General features: G+C 48.8%; 1 protein-coding gene across 4 annotated transcripts in view; it reads left to right on the top strand.

The window, feature by feature from the left end:
- Entrep2 (endosomal transmembrane epsin interactor 2) overlaps positions 1–20,231 on the top strand; it is a 412,215-nt gene extending 391,984 nt beyond the window's left edge. For 2 of the 4 annotated variants that reach the window (NM_001427632.1, XM_063273639.1), the window contains 4 exons: positions 754–889; positions 8,431–8,506; positions 14,330–14,557; positions 16,884–20,231. In NM_001427632.1, coding sequence (NP_001414561.1) covers positions 754–889; positions 8,431–8,506; positions 14,330–14,557; positions 16,884–17,200 — 757 coding nt within the window. In that variant the 3' untranslated portion in view covers positions 17,201–20,231. Of the gene's footprint in view, positions 1–753; positions 890–8,430; positions 8,510–14,329; positions 14,558–16,883 lie in introns of all 4 variants that reach the window. The other 2 variants (XM_039094263.2, XM_063273633.1) reach the window with 1 other exon arrangement.
- Positions 20,232–20,399: the final 168 nt, after the last annotated feature.

Raw genomic sequence — 20,399 nt, 5'->3', positions numbered from 1 at the left:
AGCATCTTTAGGAGGGGGAAGTTTCAGCAAAGGGAGAGGTGTGGAAGGGAATAGAGTAAGATCTGGGACAGAAACATGTGCCTCATAAGGACAGGAAATGAAGAAAGGAACTGTGACCTAGAAAGACAGCAAAAAGAAAATTTCTTTTTTATCTTTTTGTTCATTGGGGTTTTGGCGGTGATGATTTTGTTGTTGTTGTTGTTGTTGTTAGAGACAGAGCCTCACTATACAACCTCCACAGGGTGGCTTTGATATCTCTATGTAGCCCCAAAATGACCTCATATTTATAATGCTCTTGTCTCAGTGTCCCAAGTATTAGAATTACAGGCAAGCATCACACGGTCTGACTTGCGTAGATCACTGTTGTGTGCCTCTGTGGTGTCACCTAATGATATCATCGGCCAAAGATGAGCTCTTAAATATTCTTACATGTGCAAAGCTGCTCCTGATTGACAGTCATCACAGAGCGTGGAACATTAATTAGAAATTTCATCAGCTTTATCATTATGTTAATTGTAAATGACAGAGCTGAAGCGTTTAATGAAATCTGGACATTTTTCCAGAAGAAAGACGACAGTTAAACTTGCCCAGGCGTTCATGCTTTTATTTCTCAACACGGCAAGTTGATCACAGTCAACACTTGAAAAGAGATATCAGACACTGTGCTCCGTCCTCAGGGGATGACCATGTCATGTCAGACACTGTGCCCTGTCCTCAGGGGATGACCATCTCACGGACTGTTCTGTTTTCTAGGGGGCTCCACCTGGACTTCGCTTCCTCACCCTTCAGCACTCTGTATGACGTCACCATCAACAGTCCTGGCCTGCTGTACCCTGCTGAGCTGCCCCCACCATATGAGGCCGTGGTGGGTCAGACTCCTGCCAGCCAGGTGAGGCCCAGGCCCTAACAAGACCATTTCCCCTGTAGGCCCTGCTCCCTGGCCTGCCCTCAGAAGGCTCCTCTCTCAGACGTGCTGACTGAGTTCAGTGTCACCAGTGGCTGCCTACGAAGCCTCTTCATGCAGCGCACCTGTGCTTGCATAGACTTTAGGACGCTGATTCTAGCTCCAGCCGAGAATCAATACGTAAACTTGCACTTTGGATACACAGCTTAATCCATGCAACAGGATGCACAGCCCAGCTCGGACTTGTCTGCCTTCCCTGCTGCCCGGTGTGTCTAGAGAGGGCACAGAAGGAACTGGAATGCCTTCCAACCCATGACCAGAGCAGGAAAAGCTGGGCTTGTGGGCTGAGGGCTTAGTGGACCTTGGCCGTTGTTGTTTGTAGACATGGTCTAATGAATCTGTAAGAAGCCAGTCAGCCCTAGGCCAGGAATGTGTCTCCATTGACAGATTGCTGGGATTTTCTCTGAGCTGTGCATACCAGGGGGCCCCCGCTGCTTCATGGTTTCGGCCATTAGTAGGTACTTTGAATATGTCTGTGTGGCTTTGGTCTCCTCGTCTGAAAAAGGACAAGGGAATCAGTATCAAGCGTGTGGGAGAAGGAAGGGTGCTGATGGGGACAAGAATAGACTGCATTCAGAAGATGTCTCTGGGTACATTTTGGTAGCCTTTTAAAATCTTGGCCGTTATCATTGTCTTTATTGAGTGTGAGATCTCTGGTCAGGCAGAGAGGTGAGCTGATGGGGCAGGGCCACTGAGATCTTGAGTGGAAGTTGTAGGGAATGGGGCAGAGGTGGGCACACAGTCAGGTAGCAAAGCCATAGAGTTGGATAACACCACAGCATGGAGGATCTACAGGCCACTCCAGGTATGTCCAAACTCTGCTCCCTGTGCCCCTGCTACCCTTCTATGACCGCTCAGTGCTAGACCCAGCCTTTCTGGCATCACCTCACGTTCTCATCCTGAACCTTAGCCATCCCAGCCACCTGCAGGGGTGGAGAAGAGTGTGTATCCATCTCTGCCACTGACAGGAAATGGGTTCCAGGAAGAAGCTCTGTGGAGGGAGTGCTCCCTACCCACTGTACAGATGCAACCTCACAAGCCTCAAAGATAACCACAGCCGTAAGGGAGCACAGGGATAGGCAGCACGGTGCCTGCACTCTGTGAACAGTAGGAAGCCTGTGTTCAGGCTGTTGGCATCACAGAAAAAACACTTATCACAGGGATTCTACCTTAGTCCTGGTCCAGCCTGGTGAATCCCACACACCCTGACAGAACCAGAAGATCCTTGAGTGACATCTTTGTGTCCACTCCAGCCCTGAAATGTGCTGAGTGGCTTAGTGGTTACGACAGTAGCTCCAGACCCAGGATCTTGGCCTGGTTTTGTGTGTGTGTGTGTGTGTGTGTGTGTGTGTGTGTGTGTGTGTGTGGTAAAAGTCATGGTGTAGGAGTTTGCCTGAAAGGCAAGGTAGCTTAGTGATCAGGGAAAGTGAAACCCTGCAGTCTCTCAGCTTGGACAGCCATTTTCCTAGACTTTCTATGCTGGGCAGAAACTCTGACTTAGCAATGAGGCTTATCTTTCAATTTATAAAAAAATAGCAGTGAAGACCTTGGTTGTGGTGACAGGTTGCAGCTCTTAGAAGCTCCTGGCTTGTATTTTGGCATCTGAGGGAGAACCCCAAAGCTCAGATTTGGTGAGGAAATGTGCCATGGATTGTAGAGGCCAGTGAGCATTCCACTCCCACAAAGCCTGGTCAATTGAATCCCAACGTTGGGTCCATTCTCAGGATTTCTAAGCCACTGATTGGCTAGGGAAGAAGGCCGGCCGAGTGAGGAATTTGCATTTGTAACAGGTCCCAGCTCCTGCTGTTATTGGGACTCATTTTGAGAACTGGAGTAGATCGCTGTGGAAAGGCTTGTGGTGAATGGATGAGAACAGGATGGATCTTAGAGGAAAATGTGGTACAGGGCCCAGAAGGGGGCAGCATCACCAAACCAACATGGCAGCACTCAGAGGAAGGTACAGAGGGACCAGAGCAAGATCCCTTTGGGGATGGCAGACCCTAGGAAGTCAAGACGCAATGGGGCAGTTCCATCCTGGGAACTGGGCACCTAGAAGCCATGTCTGCAGTAGTTTGTGATTTCAGTGCTGCCTTGGGTGGGAGGCTCTGCCGTCTCCCACTCCTCTACAGTGCCGCCATTTTAGAACTCTAGTTTCTTGCCACGGATACTTTTTGGCTTCCCTTTGTGAAGCAGTACTTGGTTTCTGTAAGAGAGGGCTATGAGGACGGATCATGATTCCATGGACCCCTCCCTGTGGACACTGTCAGGGCTGGGCTCTGCCCCATCAGAGATTTTGCTTCCCAGCAAGAGGTGTAAGACCCCTGAGTGCAGGGGTAGGCACTAACTTCAGACTTTGAGCATGACATTCAGTGCCCCCACCACCACACACTAGAAGGGTATTGCTTCGTGTTTTATTACCAATTTTCTCTTTCCCTGAAGAACGCGATATACTTCAGGTTAATACATGGTTCTGGGATCTGTAGGACCCTGTTAAGCCACTGTAAAATTCCCTCTTCCCGTGATTCCTCGCGGAGAACTTGGGTAAGAAGGGCTGAGGGTCAGAGCCGTGTCGTGTTAGCTTATATTAGCTCAGAAACCTGTCACCTTCGGGTACTGACACAAACCCAATCTGCTATGGAGCAGTCCAGGTAATTGTGTAGTGTGTCCTGGGGCCCCCTTCTCCAGACCACCTGTGTGTCAGGAACACTTCTGATGATTAAGGGCCTGCAACCCCCTGGCCAGTTTTCTTTCATGCTCAGGTCTCAGAGCAGGCTTTTCAATTCCACAGACATCTCTGGGAGCCCAGAAGTGAGTGAAACCCATTACTGCCCACAGAGGGAAGGCTGGGCCAGCCACCTGCCCCCTCCTCCAGGGTGGTCCATCTCCCTTGACCAGACTTCGAGGAGCTGCCCCCTTCACAGCGTGAGAGTTTTCTCTGGGTGAGGAGGGCGGGTTAATTGCTTGCCCTTGCAAGACAAAGGGTGTATAAATTGCCTAGCAGCAGTGGTTAGGGTAAGGCAAACCAGACAGAGGGATCTGAGGAAAGTCACAGCAACACACAGGACTAAGGGGAGAAGGAGGTGGCAGCACTGGGAAGATTTATTTTTTTCTTTTTTCTGATGCAAGGTTGCATTCTATGTTGTCCAGGCTGGCCCTGAACTCCTGGCCTCAAAAGAGCTTTCCTCTTCAGTCTCCAGAATATTTGAGATGCCCAGCGTGCACCTGAGAGGATAGTTTCAGCCTTTTAATTGAGGGCGCTCATCCAGACCTCTTCTCTCCCTTGAGCAGCATATATTCCCTTCTGGTTTAGGGGTGAAGGTCATTCTTTCCTGGAGCTCCAGGCTGTGCTCCTCAGGACCAGCCACAGCAGCAAAGTTACTGAGATTTCCTCACTAGAAATTCTGACTAGACGCAAACTCACATTCCCGGGACCGCTTGCAGCTGTGCTTTGTAGCCGCCAGACATAAAACCACGAATCTACTGCCTTGTGGGATTAATAATCCACGTGCTAGCAGGATAGGGTCACTTCACGGGCTCTCGGACTTGAGCAGGGAATCGCATCCACCCGTCTGGGTAGGGCTGAGGCATGGGGGAGACGAGGAAAGTCACCCCAGTGGGGAAGCACACCATGCAGAGGCAGAGTAGGGGGGTAAGCAAAGCTCCAGGTCCCCGAGGTCAGCAAGATTGTTTCAGGGCAGGTTTTCTGACCTCGCCTATCTAACTATGGAAGTGCGCTTGACTAATTCAGTGTCTAGGTTGACCCGACAAGGAAGTACTTGAGGAATTCAGACTGGGTAGCAGTATAACTAGGAAAGGAGGTCTATTTCGATACTAGAAATTATGAAAAAGGGAGATGGGTGGACATGGTATTGCCGACTCCGGCTCTTATAAATTATATGGTCAAAGGAAATAACGTCAGTGTTTTAGAACTGCCAAGCGAGTGTTTTGTGAGAGGGCGGGGCCCCGGTGTCAGGGAAGCAGCAGGCAGGGCAGCTGAAGGGGCAAGCCGATGGCTCGCTTCTTGAACTGAAAGCAGAAATCAGAGTGAGACACAGAGCAAAATAGAGAGAGCGAGAGTAGCCTGGTGTTTCCTCTCCAAAGCCCGCCCCCAGTGACGTACTTCCTCCACCAAGGCCACACCTCTTAAACTTCCCCAAACAGTCTCTCCAACTGGAGACTAAGTGTTCACAGACTATGGCAGCATTTCTTACTAAAACAGCTACAGTCCCACATGCCTTGGGGATCCCTGGACAAGTTATGTAGGAAGCTTATCTCTCAGAATCCTCACACCCCTCTTCCAGCCAGGATCCCTCCCTGTTCATGAGCTTTTATGGATGAACTCAAATCTCAACTTAGATTCCATACCACAGATGACCCCCTTTCCCCAGATGTCCTCCCCACAGATCTCTACTGCCTCTGCTGTGCTTCTGCACCAAATGGCCATTCCCCCCTCCCCTGCCCCACTTTGTGCTGTGAGGTAGCCTCTGCCATCAGATTCAAATTAAAGCCCTAACACTCTACTCAGAAGTGATAGATGCACTCCCAGGGGCCATCTCTTTCCCAAACCACATTTCCTGGTGCTTGAATACAGAAGCCAGAGGGAAGTGAGCGGTACCCTGCAGAATATGAAGCAAATCCAATTTCCTCTTGACCTTGTCCCTCTGTGGATTCTATTTCTCTTGTTTTATTTATATTTCTTTATTGCCAAAGCTTGCTTTCTCAGGCACCAGGTTTCTATGTTTCCCTTTCCCTCCCTCTCTCCCCTCCTCTGTGTGTGTGTGTGTGTGTGTGTGTGTGTGTGTGTGTGTGTGTGTGTGTGAAGGAGAGAAAGAGAGTGGTGATTCGATATGGGGAGAGAGTGTTGGAATAAAATAGCCCTTTAGGCAGTTTCTTTTTTGTTATTTAGTAGAAGATTCTTCAGAGACATTTTCAGAATTGGTTATGGGCGCATTGTGAATACAGACGGGGAAAGGTGTGTGTAGATGTTGATGGTGGTGTGAACTCTCTTTCCCTCATTTCCCTCCCCAGCAGGACGAGTGGGCTCAGGAAGAATGGCAAATGCATCATTTGCTCCAGATCCTATCAGTGGGGTGAAAGGCAACTCGCCCTCCTGGTCTTAGCTTGATTTCCAGCTCTCTTCAGCACCCCACTTCCCCACCACCAGAACAGGGAGCAGTGGTTCACACCCTTTGTGTTGGTGCCACAGCTGGGCCACCTGTCCTCAGTCCAGCGCAGTGTGTAGAGCCGAGATGAGGAATATCAGCTCTCTGATTGAAGTGGCGGGTGACACAGGAGGCAGGAATGTAATTACCTGAGCTGGAATCGGACCAAGCCGCAGGGGCTTGCCTCAGCTTCCCCAGTCTCCTCTAGAGCTCATTACTTGCCAGTGTGTCCCCAAAGCAATTCCGAAATAACACAAGAAGTCAGTTATTGTTTCCTGGGCTGGTAAAGGGGGAGTGTGGATGGGGCATGCTATGTGCAGCCCAGGGCCTGCACCATGCCTGCAGCACAGTTAGAAGTGTCATGCTCATTGGTTAGAAACTGCAATGCATGGTAGGGTAAGATGAGGCCGGAAGCCAGGGGGCCCAGCCTTCCGAGTCCTGTTTCTTGGGGTCTCCCCAGATCAGAGTCACTCCCAGAGGAGCCTCCATGTCCTCAACCTGAGGAGAACTCTCCAAATCCACACTCCACCAAGTCAGGGTGGCCCTTAATGTGATTATCACTGTCATGATGTGGGCTGCCATTTGAACTGGCACCTGGACTCTAACCCAAAACTCAGGCAGGAGAGTAGCCTAGGAACTTCTGTTCATCCCATCTGCAAGGAAACAAAAGGAAAAAAAAGAAGAAGCAAATTAAGGAGAGGCTGCAAGTCTACTTGGTGTCTTAGTTATGGTCTCCCTCACTGTGAAGAGACTCCATGATCAGGGCAACTCTTATAAAAGAAACCATTTAATTGGGGCTGGCTTACAGTTCCAGAGGTTCAGTCCATTATCATCATGGCAGGAAGTATGACAGTGTCCAGGCAGGCATGGTGCTGGAGGAGCTGAGACTTCTACATCTTCTACAGCTGAATGCGGCAGCAGAGACTTCTGCAGGCAGCCAGGAGGAGGGTCTCTGTTCTGCACTGGATAGAGCTTGAGCATAGGACATCAAAACCTACCCACAGTGTGATGTACTTCCTCCAACAAGGCCACACCCACTCCAACAAGGCCACACCTCCTAATAGAGCCAGTACCTATGGGCAGGGCATATGCAAACTACCAGACTTGGGATGCAATCATTCAACCAGTGCTCATTCCATGCCCTGGCCATGCTGGTATGACATAAGTCAGGTCTCATAGCCATTTGTCCCATGGTTTTATTATTTTTTGAGCCACTGGAAGAGAATGAAAGAAGGTAGTTGGAAGGGCGTGGAGAACTGGCTGTCCTAAGTCCCACCAAGACAATGAAGACTCCTCTGTGGCCTTTTGTCTTAGTTATAGTTTCTATTGCTGTGATGAAATGCCATGGCCAAAAGCAAGTTGGGGAGGAATAGATGTATTTGGATTACATTTACACATCAATGTTCTTCATCAAAAGAAGTCAGGACAGGAACTCAAGCTGGGCAGAAACCTGGAGGCAGGGGCTGATGCAGAAGCCATGGAAGAGTGCTGCTTACTGGTTTGCTCCCCGTGGCTTGCTCAGACTGCTTTCTTAGAAAGCCTAGGGCTGCCATACCAAGGGTGGTCAGACCCACAATGGGCTGGGCCCTCCCCATCAACCACTAACTTCAAAAAATGCTCTGCAGGCTTGCCTACAGCCAAATCCGTATGGAGGTATTTTCTCAACTCGGGTTCCTTGCTCTCAGATGATTCTATCCTGTGTCAGGTTGACATAAAGTTACTCAGCATAGCTTTCTTGGTTCCAAATAGTGCCCTGGCAGAAGGTAAGTACCTCAGAGTAGCCAGGGCCCTGGAAGGTACTCTGAGTGCAGAAGGCCAGGGACAGGGACTTTGACCTTAGCAATGGTGACCTGCACTGTCAGTTCCCATGCCCCGCCCCGTAAGTCTAGGTGGGAAGAAAGAAATGGATGTATATGCCTCCAATCCTTGTATATGTAAAGCAAACTTGTACATTTTTTCCTCAGAGGATTTGTTCCAGGACACCCCCCCCCATCTCTCAGAAATGAAAATTCTTAGATGCTCGGGTCCCTTGTGTAAAATGGACCGCTGTCTGCATAGAATCTGCGTGTGTCCTTTCCTGTACTTTACACCTAATCAGATGCGTCCACAGGAACTCATCATAGTACACGGTGCATGGAGACCTCTATTTCACTCCGTGGAACTTTCTGGCAAGTTTCACCCTGATCGTTTGGAGTCTGTGCTGATTGAATCAAAGGCATTTGAGGGTCCGGAGGACGGGCTGTGTCGGCCACCTGGGTGTTGTCCTGAGCAAGGGTAACTAATGGTTTGTGTTTCTCACTCTAGGTTGCAAGTGCCGATCACCAGGTGGTTGACTCCAGTTCTGGGGACCCAAACACTGCTGCGGACTTCAGCACCCCAGGTAGTCATATCTCTCTCAGCTTGGAGCACTGTTTGTGTGTTTTCCAAAATGTGTATTTTCTCCTGCTTCCTGCCCCTGCCCCCTGCCTCTTCCCGCTCCCTCCTCTCAAGCTCTGACTCTGTAACATTGTGTCTTAACCACAGCATTCTTCCCTAACCTGCATCTTAGGTTGTGTTCCTGGGAGAGTTCACCCTCCCTCTGGGCTGCATTTGTTGCCTCTTCCCTCCGTGTCCTGTCTGTCTCCTTCATTTTAGGATGTGAACTTGAAGAAAAAGTACTGTTCAACTCGAGTTCCACTCTTTAAGGAACAGAAAGGAGTACTTAGACAGTCACTGGCTCCCGACGATTGGACTCGGGCTTCTTTTGGCTTTATGGTGGTAGAAAAGTCACAGGCCGTTCAGTAGAAACTACTCTCGACGCTAGGATTTTACATTTTCAGTAAACTGCGTGGCTTCTCAGGACACTCCAGGAAAGAGAGTTCGAGTTAGATGGTTGCGCTCCATCATAGGCTGCTGTGTATGTTCTGAGCATGCTGAAGGCAGGCGAGGCTGAGCTGTGATACTCATGAGATTTACATCTGTTTCCCACCTATAGGGGCCACAACCTGATGGGGTCACTGTGGCTGAGCTCCTTCCTCAGCAGGAAGCGAGCTAGGCTAAGGGACTTCCAAGGACAAAGCTGGCCAGAGGATAAACTAGAAGTCATGAACTTGACAGTTCTGAAGGGCAAATGTGAAAGGACAGATTCCTAGACACATTGGAACCTCCATGGCACTGAGCTGGGATTAGGGAGGAAGGAGAAAAGCAGATGCACCTCAGCCTCAGAGGGAACGAGAAGACGGGTTCAGAGAATCCCTTTATTGGGGAGTCTAGCTACACTCATAGGGACAGCTTATTTTGAGAGCAGAGTCATATAATTTATGCCACCTTATGACTAACCACCATTAATCATTGCCTCTAATACAAAGTTAATATCTAAGAGAAGCAGAAAGAAGCCATCCTCTAGAGAGGGCTCCCCGGGTTTCCAGGAACCCCAAGTTTCAGCAGTCATGGAATTCAGAAGTGATCATGTCTTTCCTCTGGTCACTCCAAGGAACCATCTAAAGCATCCCTGGAGTTTGGTGAAATATGGTTAGAAGGTGATACCATAGCAGTTTCCTGCATTCTAGGGTTGGGCCCCACAGCTCCCAACCATGAGATGCCTACACACATTACAAGTTCTTGGGAAAATAGGATTGAAAGGGTGGGGCCCGTAGCTGGACCCCTTTCTGGTTTTTCTGGTGGGTAGAGTTGGGCAGAGGAATCTGGGTACTCCTTGCCTATAACCTCATCAGTGAGCTCTGGAGGTGACCATAAGACCAAGGGGGACTTCCAGCACCCAGTCTGCTGATACCAAGTACCAGAGCCTTGGGATTGTACTAATTCATACCTTGGAGGCCGCAGGCCAGAAGACTTAATGGTTGGAAAGATGCTATTGCTCAGGTGATGTCTGTACCACAGAGAGGTTGGGCTAAAGTCCCTTTTTTTATTGTTTTTTTTTCCTCTTATGTATGTCCAGTGGCTCCAACCCATTTTTTTCTTCTTGTACTTTATGAGGGTGTATCTCAGGAGTAGAGAACTTGCCTGTCATATGTGAGGTCATGAGTTCAACTCCCATACTGGGGAAAAAAATAACCAGTTCAGTTGGGCATACTCTGTAGATCTGTCTCTGGGTTCTCCATTCTGTCACCATGACATACTGTTCGTGACAACAGCCCTTGAGTGGGCTGAAAAATCTCCAAACATGTCATCCCCACGATATTCTTTAATGCAAGATGGTTCAGTCCCGCGACCTGTGATTTTCCCATATGCAGAATGAATCCATATCAGAATGAATCATTGGTACCTTCAAAAGCCATTGCTGGATTCCATAAGAACCAAACTAAACCCATAGAACAATCTGGAGAGACTCCACTCGCCTACATGGAGCATATCAATCCATGAATTGCGTCCCATTCCCTGGGACTACTTTTGTTTTTTTTTTTTTTTGTTTGTTTTTTTGTTTTTTTTTTGTTTTTTTTTTTTTTGTTTTTTTGCTCCACTTTGACAGTGTTTAGCCTCCAGTTACATGGTGTCCATAATTTGTTAGGTACACAGTCATTCCTTGACATTTCTGGAGGACAGGTTTTAGGACACTTGTCAGATGTCAAAACTCAAAGATACAAGGTGTTTGAGTCCCTTGCATAAGGTGACAAAATACGTACACATAACATATACATGTCCACTAATGCACTTTAAGTTATCTCTGGGGTACTAATCAATGTTTTGTAAATGGTTCTCCAGTGTTGTTTGGGGGACAATAAAATAAATATATTCATGGTTAGCAGAGACACAGAAGTTTCCAAATCACACTTGGCTGAATAGATAGATGCAGAACTCATGCACACGGAGTCAACTGCTTGCCCCAGGACTTCATTCTCTGTGGTGCAGTGAGGAGCAGTATTGCACTTGGGATTTCTAGGTCCCCGAGGTCATTGTTGTTGAGTATGACGGACGGTGTGATCGAATGTGATTCACTCGTTTGTTGACCTTGTCACTCATTACCATGTTGAACTTGATGTTTAGTTTCACAGTTCTTCATGGATTCTAGTTGGTTTTAAACTATTATGACCAATGTCACATCAATGAGGATTGTGCATTAGCAAGACCACAGGGAAGCTGCGAGCCGGACTCTTCACGGCATCTTATAAAGCAGCCTGTTATTTGAGGGCTCTTTATCTAGAATTCATGTTTACATTGTTAGACGAAGCAATCCACACTTCTGGAAACGCCCTGGGGTCTAACAGAAGGGAAAGAACTCTATAAAAATGAAGGTGTTTTCATTCTTCTTAATTGTGAAAACCTGGGGGAGCAGTGGAGCTCTTTAATGAGAGTCATAAAAAAACAGGTGGCATGCGCTAGATACATTATTCCACATTAATTAAGAAAATATGAGTGGGTTTTTGGATGAAAAATTGGAAGTCCATTAGGACCATAACTGTCATAAAAAAAACAGGCATGCTTTGTTACCCTGGTGACAGCAGGGAAAAGCAGTCACCAGTCTTGGACTGGGAGCCTTTGCAGTAGCTACTGTAATTTTGCATTTCCAGTAATTATATATATCCAGAGCACAGTCACCCCTGCCTGTCTATGACTTGATTGTGTTAGCACTGATGATAAGAAATTTGGATAGAGGCGAGTTAGGAGGCCTGAATTGAAACCATCTAAAATACGATTTTTGGTGCTGGGCTAGAGAGATGGCTCATCAGTTAAGGGCGCTTACTGTTCTTGCAAAGGACCCATGCTCAGTTCCCATCACCCACAGCTGGTGATGTATAACTTGCACTCCAGCTCCTGGGGGATCTGATGCCTCTGGACAGTAGGTACCTATACTCAAATGCACAGTTCCCCCAACACACACACACACACACACACACTTAAATCTTTTCCAAAAAGGTGAATACATACACACACACACACACACACACACAAACATTTGGGAGCAGTACTCATATTTTGTGCAGGGCCTTGCACATTCTAGGCAAGCATTCTCTAATGACCTACACCCTCGGTGCTCTCATTACTTTATATTTTTTTTCCTTATTAAATTATTTATTCTTCAATCTTCTTTTTACAGTCCAGACTTTATCCCCCTCCCAGTCCACACTCTGACTGTTCCACATCCCATACCTCCTTCCCCCATTTCCAAAAGGATGTCCCGACACCTCCACCCCTACCCTACCAGACTTCCCCACTTAAGACAGGTTTTCACTACACTGCCTAGGATGAGCTAGAAAATACTCAGGTTCAGACAGGCCTTACCATGAAGCCTTCCTGCCCTGCATCTTGTGCAGCAGGGATCGCAGGCCTGCACCACACAGCTCAGCTTATCCAAAACGATTTTGGTTCACAACCGTGTAGTTCCCTAGGAATAACTCGCTGAGGTTGGTTGGGGTTAGTAAATGCACATTCTGTCTTTGAAGTTTTCTGATATGATAAATCATTGCTTCTTTTTTATATACTCTTTTCATCTCTGAGCATTTGTCAGATTATGTCCAGTAATAAATTCCTGGAAGCAACTGCTAAGTCCAAGGGAGCATGTATTTTAAGTGTTAATAGAGCAGTCAAACTCCATTATAGAAAAAAAACCTCACTCCCGAGTTCTCTCGCCCTTCCAGGGGAATAACCACTCTCCAGCCTTGGCTTTGAGCAACTTCTTCAGGTCTGTTGCCCATGTGTATATCTGGATTTGATTCATTTCTTTCATTTGAAGTGTTTTCTTTTTTAGGAGATGTTTTGGGACTAGATTCATAAGGAAAAAACGCTTATTAAATCAAGACATGAGAAAATGTGTAAGGCAAAGACCTTCCTGCTCATGGCCGGGATGGGATCTCAGTCTCTGCACCGCTTCCGCTGGCTCGTTTATTACGCAAGCACACAACTTACATAACAGTTTTTATTTATTCTTCTCATACAATACGCAGCTTCCCCCCTCCACTTCTCCCAGACCCCAAATCTCCCCTCTCCCACAGATCCACTCCCACCCCCCAACCCCGTTGTCTTCTCCCAGAAGAGAGCAGGCCTCCCAGGGACATCAGCTGAACAGAGCACAGGAGACAGTAAGACTAGACACAAGCCCTCACACAGGCTGGACTCAGTAGGAGCAAAAGGATCCCCAAAGCAAGCAAAGATTCAGAGATGTCCCACTGCCACTGTCAGGAGTCTCCCCAAACACCAAGCCACCATGACGGATATGCAGAGGACAGACCCATGCAGGCTCTGCGATTGCCACTTCAGTCTCTGTGAGCCTCACGAGTCCTACTTTGTTGATTCCAGGGGCCAACGCTCACACGTTCTTACTGTCCATCTTCTTTCTTCCCTTTATAGTTTGTCACATAACCATGAACTCTCTGCCTACAGCTGCAGGTCTCCTGTTGTGAATTTTCTTCCGCTAGTTTTATAACGTCACAAAAGAAGGATGAACTATCTTGCAGTTTGTCTGTGTATGATGTGTGTGGTACCCTTTATGTTTTTCAAAGGGTTGCTAATTGTCTGCGACTATTTATATAAGGGTAGTAGTGGTTAGGTAGGAATGCCTTAGCACCTTCCAACTAGATCTACCTCTTGGCACCTCAGACCCTCCTCCCTTCTCTGGGCTGCCTCAAGAGTGGGCAGTGAGGACTGAGTGGTAGGTGGCTAAAAGGACTGACCAAGGGTGAGATGATGGACACAGAGGAGCATGGTGCACTGATTGGGCCTGGTGGAAAGAAAGGAGAGGAGCAAAGCTTGAAGCTTCCAACCTCTGATCGAATTAAGGCTGCTGGGATGGACCAAGTGTACCTCAGGCAGGTCCTTACCTTGCAGTATCTTCTCCTAGACTAAGAGGGCTGTTGCTGCTCCTAGGATCGGCATGCATTAAACAGGCTCTGGTGCAACCCTCAGGCTTCTGCCTCCCAGTGGGAAAGAGGCACCGACCTGACAAGGTTCGCTGGTCCATAGTGGGTCATCCGAGTCCATCTGAGACTTGGATGGCTAACTGTAATATATACATATACATATACATCATACACATACACATATACATATACATTGACTGTAATATCTTTTCTAACTAATGCACATACACATATACAGACACACATATATATACATACACATACATACATACATACATACATACATACATACATGGTATGGAGGGCAGGCAAGGGGCTTTTTCAGGATCCAGGTATCTTTGTAGTCTCTTACTCTAATACTGTGCTTTTTTTTTTTTTTTTTTTTTTTTTTTTTTTTTTTTTTTTTGCAGTGCCTGCCAGTAGCACGAGTCTCCCAACATCAGAGGGGGCCACCTCACTGGGTCCAAGCCACCCATCCCCTGATGGCACTTTAGACACCCCACCGCCCCTTCTACCCGCTCCGGTCCCTCACCATATGTCTCCAGAGGCAACAAGCTTGAGCACACAGGTACAACCAAGCCCAGGGCGTGTGGCCCGCTCAGCCAGCGACCCCACCTCCTGCACATCCAGCGAAGCAGGTATGGGCTCACTGTATCCTCAGGGTGAACCCAATGTGTAAGGGATGTGACCTCTGACAGTTGAGGCCCAGCTGTTGGACCCTGGGAAGTGTCGTCTGAACACTTGAAGATCCTGAGTTAGAGTGGGGTGGGCAGCCTTGGGCCTTTGCTGTGGTCCCAGGAAGGGTTATTCGGGCCAGGGAGGAAGGATTCAAGAACGTAGGGTAATGAGGTCTCGTTAGGTCACCAGCAGCTCCGACATGAGCGACATCCATGATCTGAGGTCCAGGTCACAGTAGGTGACCAAGGGTGACAACTGTGTGTAGATATCTCTGTCCTCCGCTCTGAGTGCGTTCATTCAGCATTTCATGGTGCCCTTAGCCACCAGCTGTTTTGATTTCCCTCTGTGATTACAAATGGGCACTGTCCAAGACTGCAGGACACTGGCCAGCTGCCCAGGGATACATATGCTTCCTTGGGACTCTTGTGTGCCCGAGGCTGGAGAATGCGTACCTGAATCTTGATGTTAAAGGGGAATAATTTCAACCAATAATGACTGGCTGATAGCCTTTTGATTCTGACCGTATCATAGTTAAAAAAAAAAAAAAAAAAAAAAACTTCTGATATGGATTTGAAAGAACCCTAGAGAGGTGCCAGCCTCACCTCAGTGGTCTTGTCCAGTTGAATACCAGGCAGCCTAGAGTCTGACAATGCTAAGCAAGGGCAGAGTCTTTTAAAGGAACCAGGAGAGCGACGGGGGCCAGCTATGTGTGAACATCTTCCTGGTTGAAACACCAGATTTTACACAATCTGTAGACTTGGGGAAATATATTCCACAACCCCTTGTATCTTCTGTGGAGAAAGTTCAACCAAAATCTGGAATGTTCTCTTTCTGATTTATGGGAGCCACTGAGCTCCTACTCCTTCTGCTCCCCAAGGTCAGCATGTGGGCTCCTGTGACCACTTCCTGTCATGGAACTGTGAGAAAGAATCACATATGATTGGAGGGGCCCAGGTCCCTTCCGTGGCCTTTGGATGACATTCTATAACCTGTCCCTCTCAGTGGAATTCATGATCTGTGACAAACAGTCACAGAGATGGAATGAGTGAGGGGTGGTCACCATGCCTTTCGGAGGTCCACACAGCATACTTCAGCTTCCTCTTGAGATAAGACTGCCATTATTACGTGTGTTGAAGGCATGTACCTTCTGGGTCTCCAGAGAGTATTCATAGGCACCCACTGGGTCCTGTGTGACCTGGACCTGAAGAACTACAAGGCAGCTTCCTTTCATCTACCGGTGTCTGCTTCTCTGACATCAAGTATGTTGCTCAGCTCTAAGCAGTAATCCCTTCTCTCCTTCCTGTGGGAAGTGACTGTTCTTCTGGTTGAGGTGTGGCCAGGGCCATGTTGGGCTGTTCTGGGGAGATGTGGGGCACTCCTCAAACATTTCGGCATCTGCTTACTATGGAGGCCAGTGGGGTGGGGGTGGGGGAGTTGACTAGTGGTCATTTACTGTCTCTGCATTCAGCTGCCCCAACTGTGGACCTAGAATGTGAGTTCCTAACTCAGTGTAATCCTTCCAAAGCCTGTAACCATCAGCATACATGTGGCCTCACTCGCTTACATTTAGTTGTTCTGTTTTGAGACAGTATCACGTGAGGTAGACCAAACGGACCTCAAGTTCCTGTCTTAGCCTCAGGGTGCTAGGATTGGGGCTTGCCTACAACCACCCACAGGAGCCCGAAATGGACCACCCAGAGTGTGTCTGTTTTGGTAGACATGTTATGCAAGCTGACTTTCAATATGACCCTTGGTCAGTGGGCCATATCTCACTCCCCAGAGATCCCTGGTTCTTGGAGCCTTTTAACCAGTGTTTGCCCTAATTTTGAGGTAGAGTGCCATTGTGACATCTGATTGGAACTCATTTCTCCAGGCCCAGACTAAAGGATATTGGGGGAGGACCTGGAGAGAGGCTGCTGTCCCCACACACATGGTGGGGGGGATCTCACTGCCATTCTGCCACCCCAGCTGTAGTCTTAAATCAGACTGTCTCTGGATGTTCCTACTCTGCCCCAACAAGCTGTCAGACCACAAAGGACAGAGGTCATAGAGCAGGAGAAGAGATCCTCACCTCATAGGCCCACCGCTCATTTCTTCCCTCACTCCAATCCTTTAAGGTTAACAGGAAACTCATACCAGACTGACAGGAGATAAAGTGAACTGGGTCACACTCAGGGGTAGCCGCTCTCCCCTGGCACACTTGTGTTTGTTCCTTTTTCTAGAACTTTGGTTTCATTCAGTTCATCACTGCTGTATTCCGATCACCTCTTTTACTTTGCTTTTTAGTCTCCATATCACGCCCAGCCATGGGTGCCTGTCAGCCCCAGCTCTCATCCACTGGTGACTCAGATGCCTGGAAAACGAACCAACGGGCCAAGCCAGAGACCTTACAGACCGTCTCCAAAGAGCGGCCACACTCTTTAGTGGAGAGCAAGGCCTATGCAGACACCAGGGTTCTGGTGGCTAAGTTTTTGGAACACACACACTGCAGCCTCCCTACAGAGGTTCGACATGTGGTGGGTACCATACGGTCAACGGCCACTTCAGAGGAGCCCAGGGTGGAGGAGGCCATCTTTGGTGCTGGCGTCCTGGACCAGCTATGAAGCAGCTACAGGCCTGGATGTGGACACTGATGGGCCCAGTGCCTGCAAAGTGTGGGTCCTGCAAGATGTCACCATGCTTGGTAGAGAAAGGCCTTTGGCCTGCTGGACTGAGAACATCCAGGATATCCAGGAGGCTCACTGGTGGACCGGGCAAGGAACTGTTACTCTTTCTCCCATCGGTTGTCTTCCTGGGGACTGTTTGTCCCCTGTCCCACTAACTCAGAGATGTTTCTCTCCTGCTCTTAGTGAGCTGTGGTGGCTTCAGGGGTATAGCACCTCTTGAACTGAAGACTGTGATGGGAATACCATTCCGGGGACAGGTGACACTTGTGGGACATAAAGACACTGCCTCTGCCCCAAGTCAAGGCCTTTAACACACGATGCCCCTCTGGACCTGGTTTGGTTCAGTGTTAAAAGAATATAGGGTAGCAGCGGCCGTGGAGCCATGTGGCTGGTATCACTCTGCAATGAGTCCTTTATCAGATTCAGACCCATTACTTCCTCTCAAAGGCAATAGGTGATGTTCACACCGCCCCGGACCATCTTTTCACCCACTGGGCTGTCATGCAAACAAATCTACAATGAAAGCTTTTCTACATAACTCTTGGGAAGCAAGTACGTGTCACAAGGGCTTGAAATGCCCACCTCCTCTGAGTCCTGGGCCTCCCCACTAGACCTCTGTCTGTGGGTTGCTATCCCCACCTCTCCCTAGGCCCCTCCCCCACAGCCTCCCATCCTTTAACCACAGCAAATACTTGTTACTTGTGTCTTAACAGTAAGCTTCTCTCCTCATCCTTGGAGGACTTCCCCTCGTATCTGACCTCACTCACCTAATTGTGCTGGGTAGGTCACAGTCTGGGGCTAGGGAAGCTACCATCTGCTATATGTGCACCCCCGGCTAAGGCAAACCTCTCTCTCATGACCTAGAGTTGTCCTTTTGCGGCTCAGGTGGCAGCAGGCACACCTGCAGTGAAGGATACAAGTGGTCAGTGTCTTATTTCTGGGAGAATGCCAGTGGTAGACATCCAGAAGCAAGGCAAACCCAGCTTAGGCACAACCGGGTGGCTTGGGGCAAAATGGCCATCCCAGACTTTCCTGGCTGTTTCAGACCTCATTTTCGAGCAAGATCAACAGCAACCACTTCTCAACAATGGGTCTGGAGCAGCACTGCCTACAAGAACTTCTTGTACAAAACAGAAATGCCCACATCTGTTTCATCCCCAGCAGCAGTTATAATCATGGGAGGTCCCTGCAACTGTCGTGGGCCTGTGAGCCTCACTCTAGGCACAGAAGCCCTAAGTCTGTGAGTAGTGCCAGGGTGGACCAGAGGGTACCTGCCATTGTTCGGTGCCCAGCTGGTAGGTTTAGGCAGCTCTTCTCTCCATTTTGCCAGCCCTTGCCTGACCTTCTACTACCCTGATCCAGTCCCCAAATTCCCTGTAGCCAATATGTTGAAGGCCTCTGTGTGTTCGGAAGCAATGGAGGTTCAGGCCACACACGGCCTCTGAAAACCCCTAGCGGCGATCAGCTGTCCGTGCCCGATGGCTTTACCATTGCCATAGGCTGTTGCCTTCCTGAGGTTAGAGAGCTGGAAAATATAAATCAGGCATCTGACAGCACCCTTGCCTCTCCCACAGGAGAATTAATAGAGATGGAATTTTTGAGCACTTTATTCAGACCGTAAAATCCTCTAAATTTCCCTTGAGTGAGGGCTTTGAAAATCCCCCCCCCCCAGAGCACATCCCTTACAGGTGGAATGGCTCGCCCCGAGCTTCGCAGCACGAAATACTTTCATGCCTGGTTGCTAGGCATTTTCACCACCTCAAGGATGGGGTGAAGTGAGGTAGTGGCAGGGTAGCACCTGATTGGAGGATCCATGAAGCAGTGCTTAAACATTTGTGGATCTCAGAACAATCTATGACCCAAGAGAAGCCAGGACCAACCCCCAACCCAACTGACCCAGGCTCTGAGGTATTTTCATAGTGTGGCCAGGGTGACCATTTTCTGGATTGCACACAGGGCACTGTGGCCTTCGTGCTGCCTCTTTACTGCAGGCCCTCAACTAGCTATCATGTGGCACTTCTGACTCAAGCCGCACCTCTCCTCAGGTGCAGGCTACCCCTACTACCCGGAAGCCCTGAGTCCCAGACATTCTCAAGGAAGTGGTGTACACACACCGTTCTAACTAGGCTGTGAGATGGCTCCCCTAACAGACGTATATGCTGGATAAAGAAACTACAGCACTTCATGCTATAGGGTGGGTGTTCCATGACACGTCAATCTTGGTTCACCTTCTCAGAGCCCTGGGTGGACCATGAAGGCATTAAAATGCCCAAGATCCAGGCTTCCAGGGAGTCAGAGGCACTGGGAACAGCCACCAGACAATGGTCTTGCAGTTTGACTCGTCTCTCCCAGGTCCCCTAACCCTGTCTCAGTGGTGAGCGAGTATTAGGAACCCAGGCAGGTATGTGGGTCCCTTGTTGAAGCAAAGGCTGTCCCCCTTCCCACTGCTTGCACATGTTTCCATCTTGGAAGGTCTGTCCTTCTTCTTTTGCTGGTATCTGAACTGGGCCCACTGGTAATCATTTGGGGGAAGACGCTCTCATGCTCAGTTTGCCAGGTCGTGGGCCCCCAGCCAAAAAACAAAAAAAGAGTATCTTCTAGGACATCCTTCAACTCTGCTTGGGGGGCAGGAAGATGCTGATGTGAACCCAGTGTGGGCAGCAACTCTACTGTGAGGAAGGCTGGAGGCTTCACAACGAGGACTTAGGTCTCCTTCCCAGGGAGGCCCCGATAAAATCCCAAATGCTTGCAACCAGCCCTGGAGTGGGAAGCTCACTGTGGATCTTCTCCCCACCCCCAACCCCCACTCAGCTGTGTCAGTCCACAGCTGCTGCTGAAGCAGAGTTTATAGGAAATTGTTTTCAGGCCACCAGAGACCTGTTTGTACAACATGAAAGGTTGTATTTATTTAATGTACCTCAAGGTGTTTTAATAATGATCAGTGTTTTAATAAAAAGTATTTCTGGTCTCTGAGTTCTCACTGGGACTAAAAGGGTCCTGGAAGGACTGGGTTTGGGGGAGCAAGAAGCTGCCACAGCTACTACAAGGTGTTTCTCAGTGCCGGGGGCTGAGGTGAGAAGGCAGCCCACTATGTTCACAGGCCCAAACCACAGCTGCCCCTCTGTGGCCCTGACAT

This window comes from Rattus norvegicus, chromosome 1 (genome assembly GCF_036323735.1).
Source record: "Rattus norvegicus strain BN/NHsdMcwi chromosome 1, GRCr8, whole genome shotgun sequence".
Lineage (NCBI taxonomy): Eukaryota > Metazoa > Chordata > Mammalia > Rodentia > Muridae > Rattus > Rattus norvegicus.
Note: the sequence above shows the minus strand (reverse complement) of the source record. Positions and strands in the feature narration are given on the sequence as shown.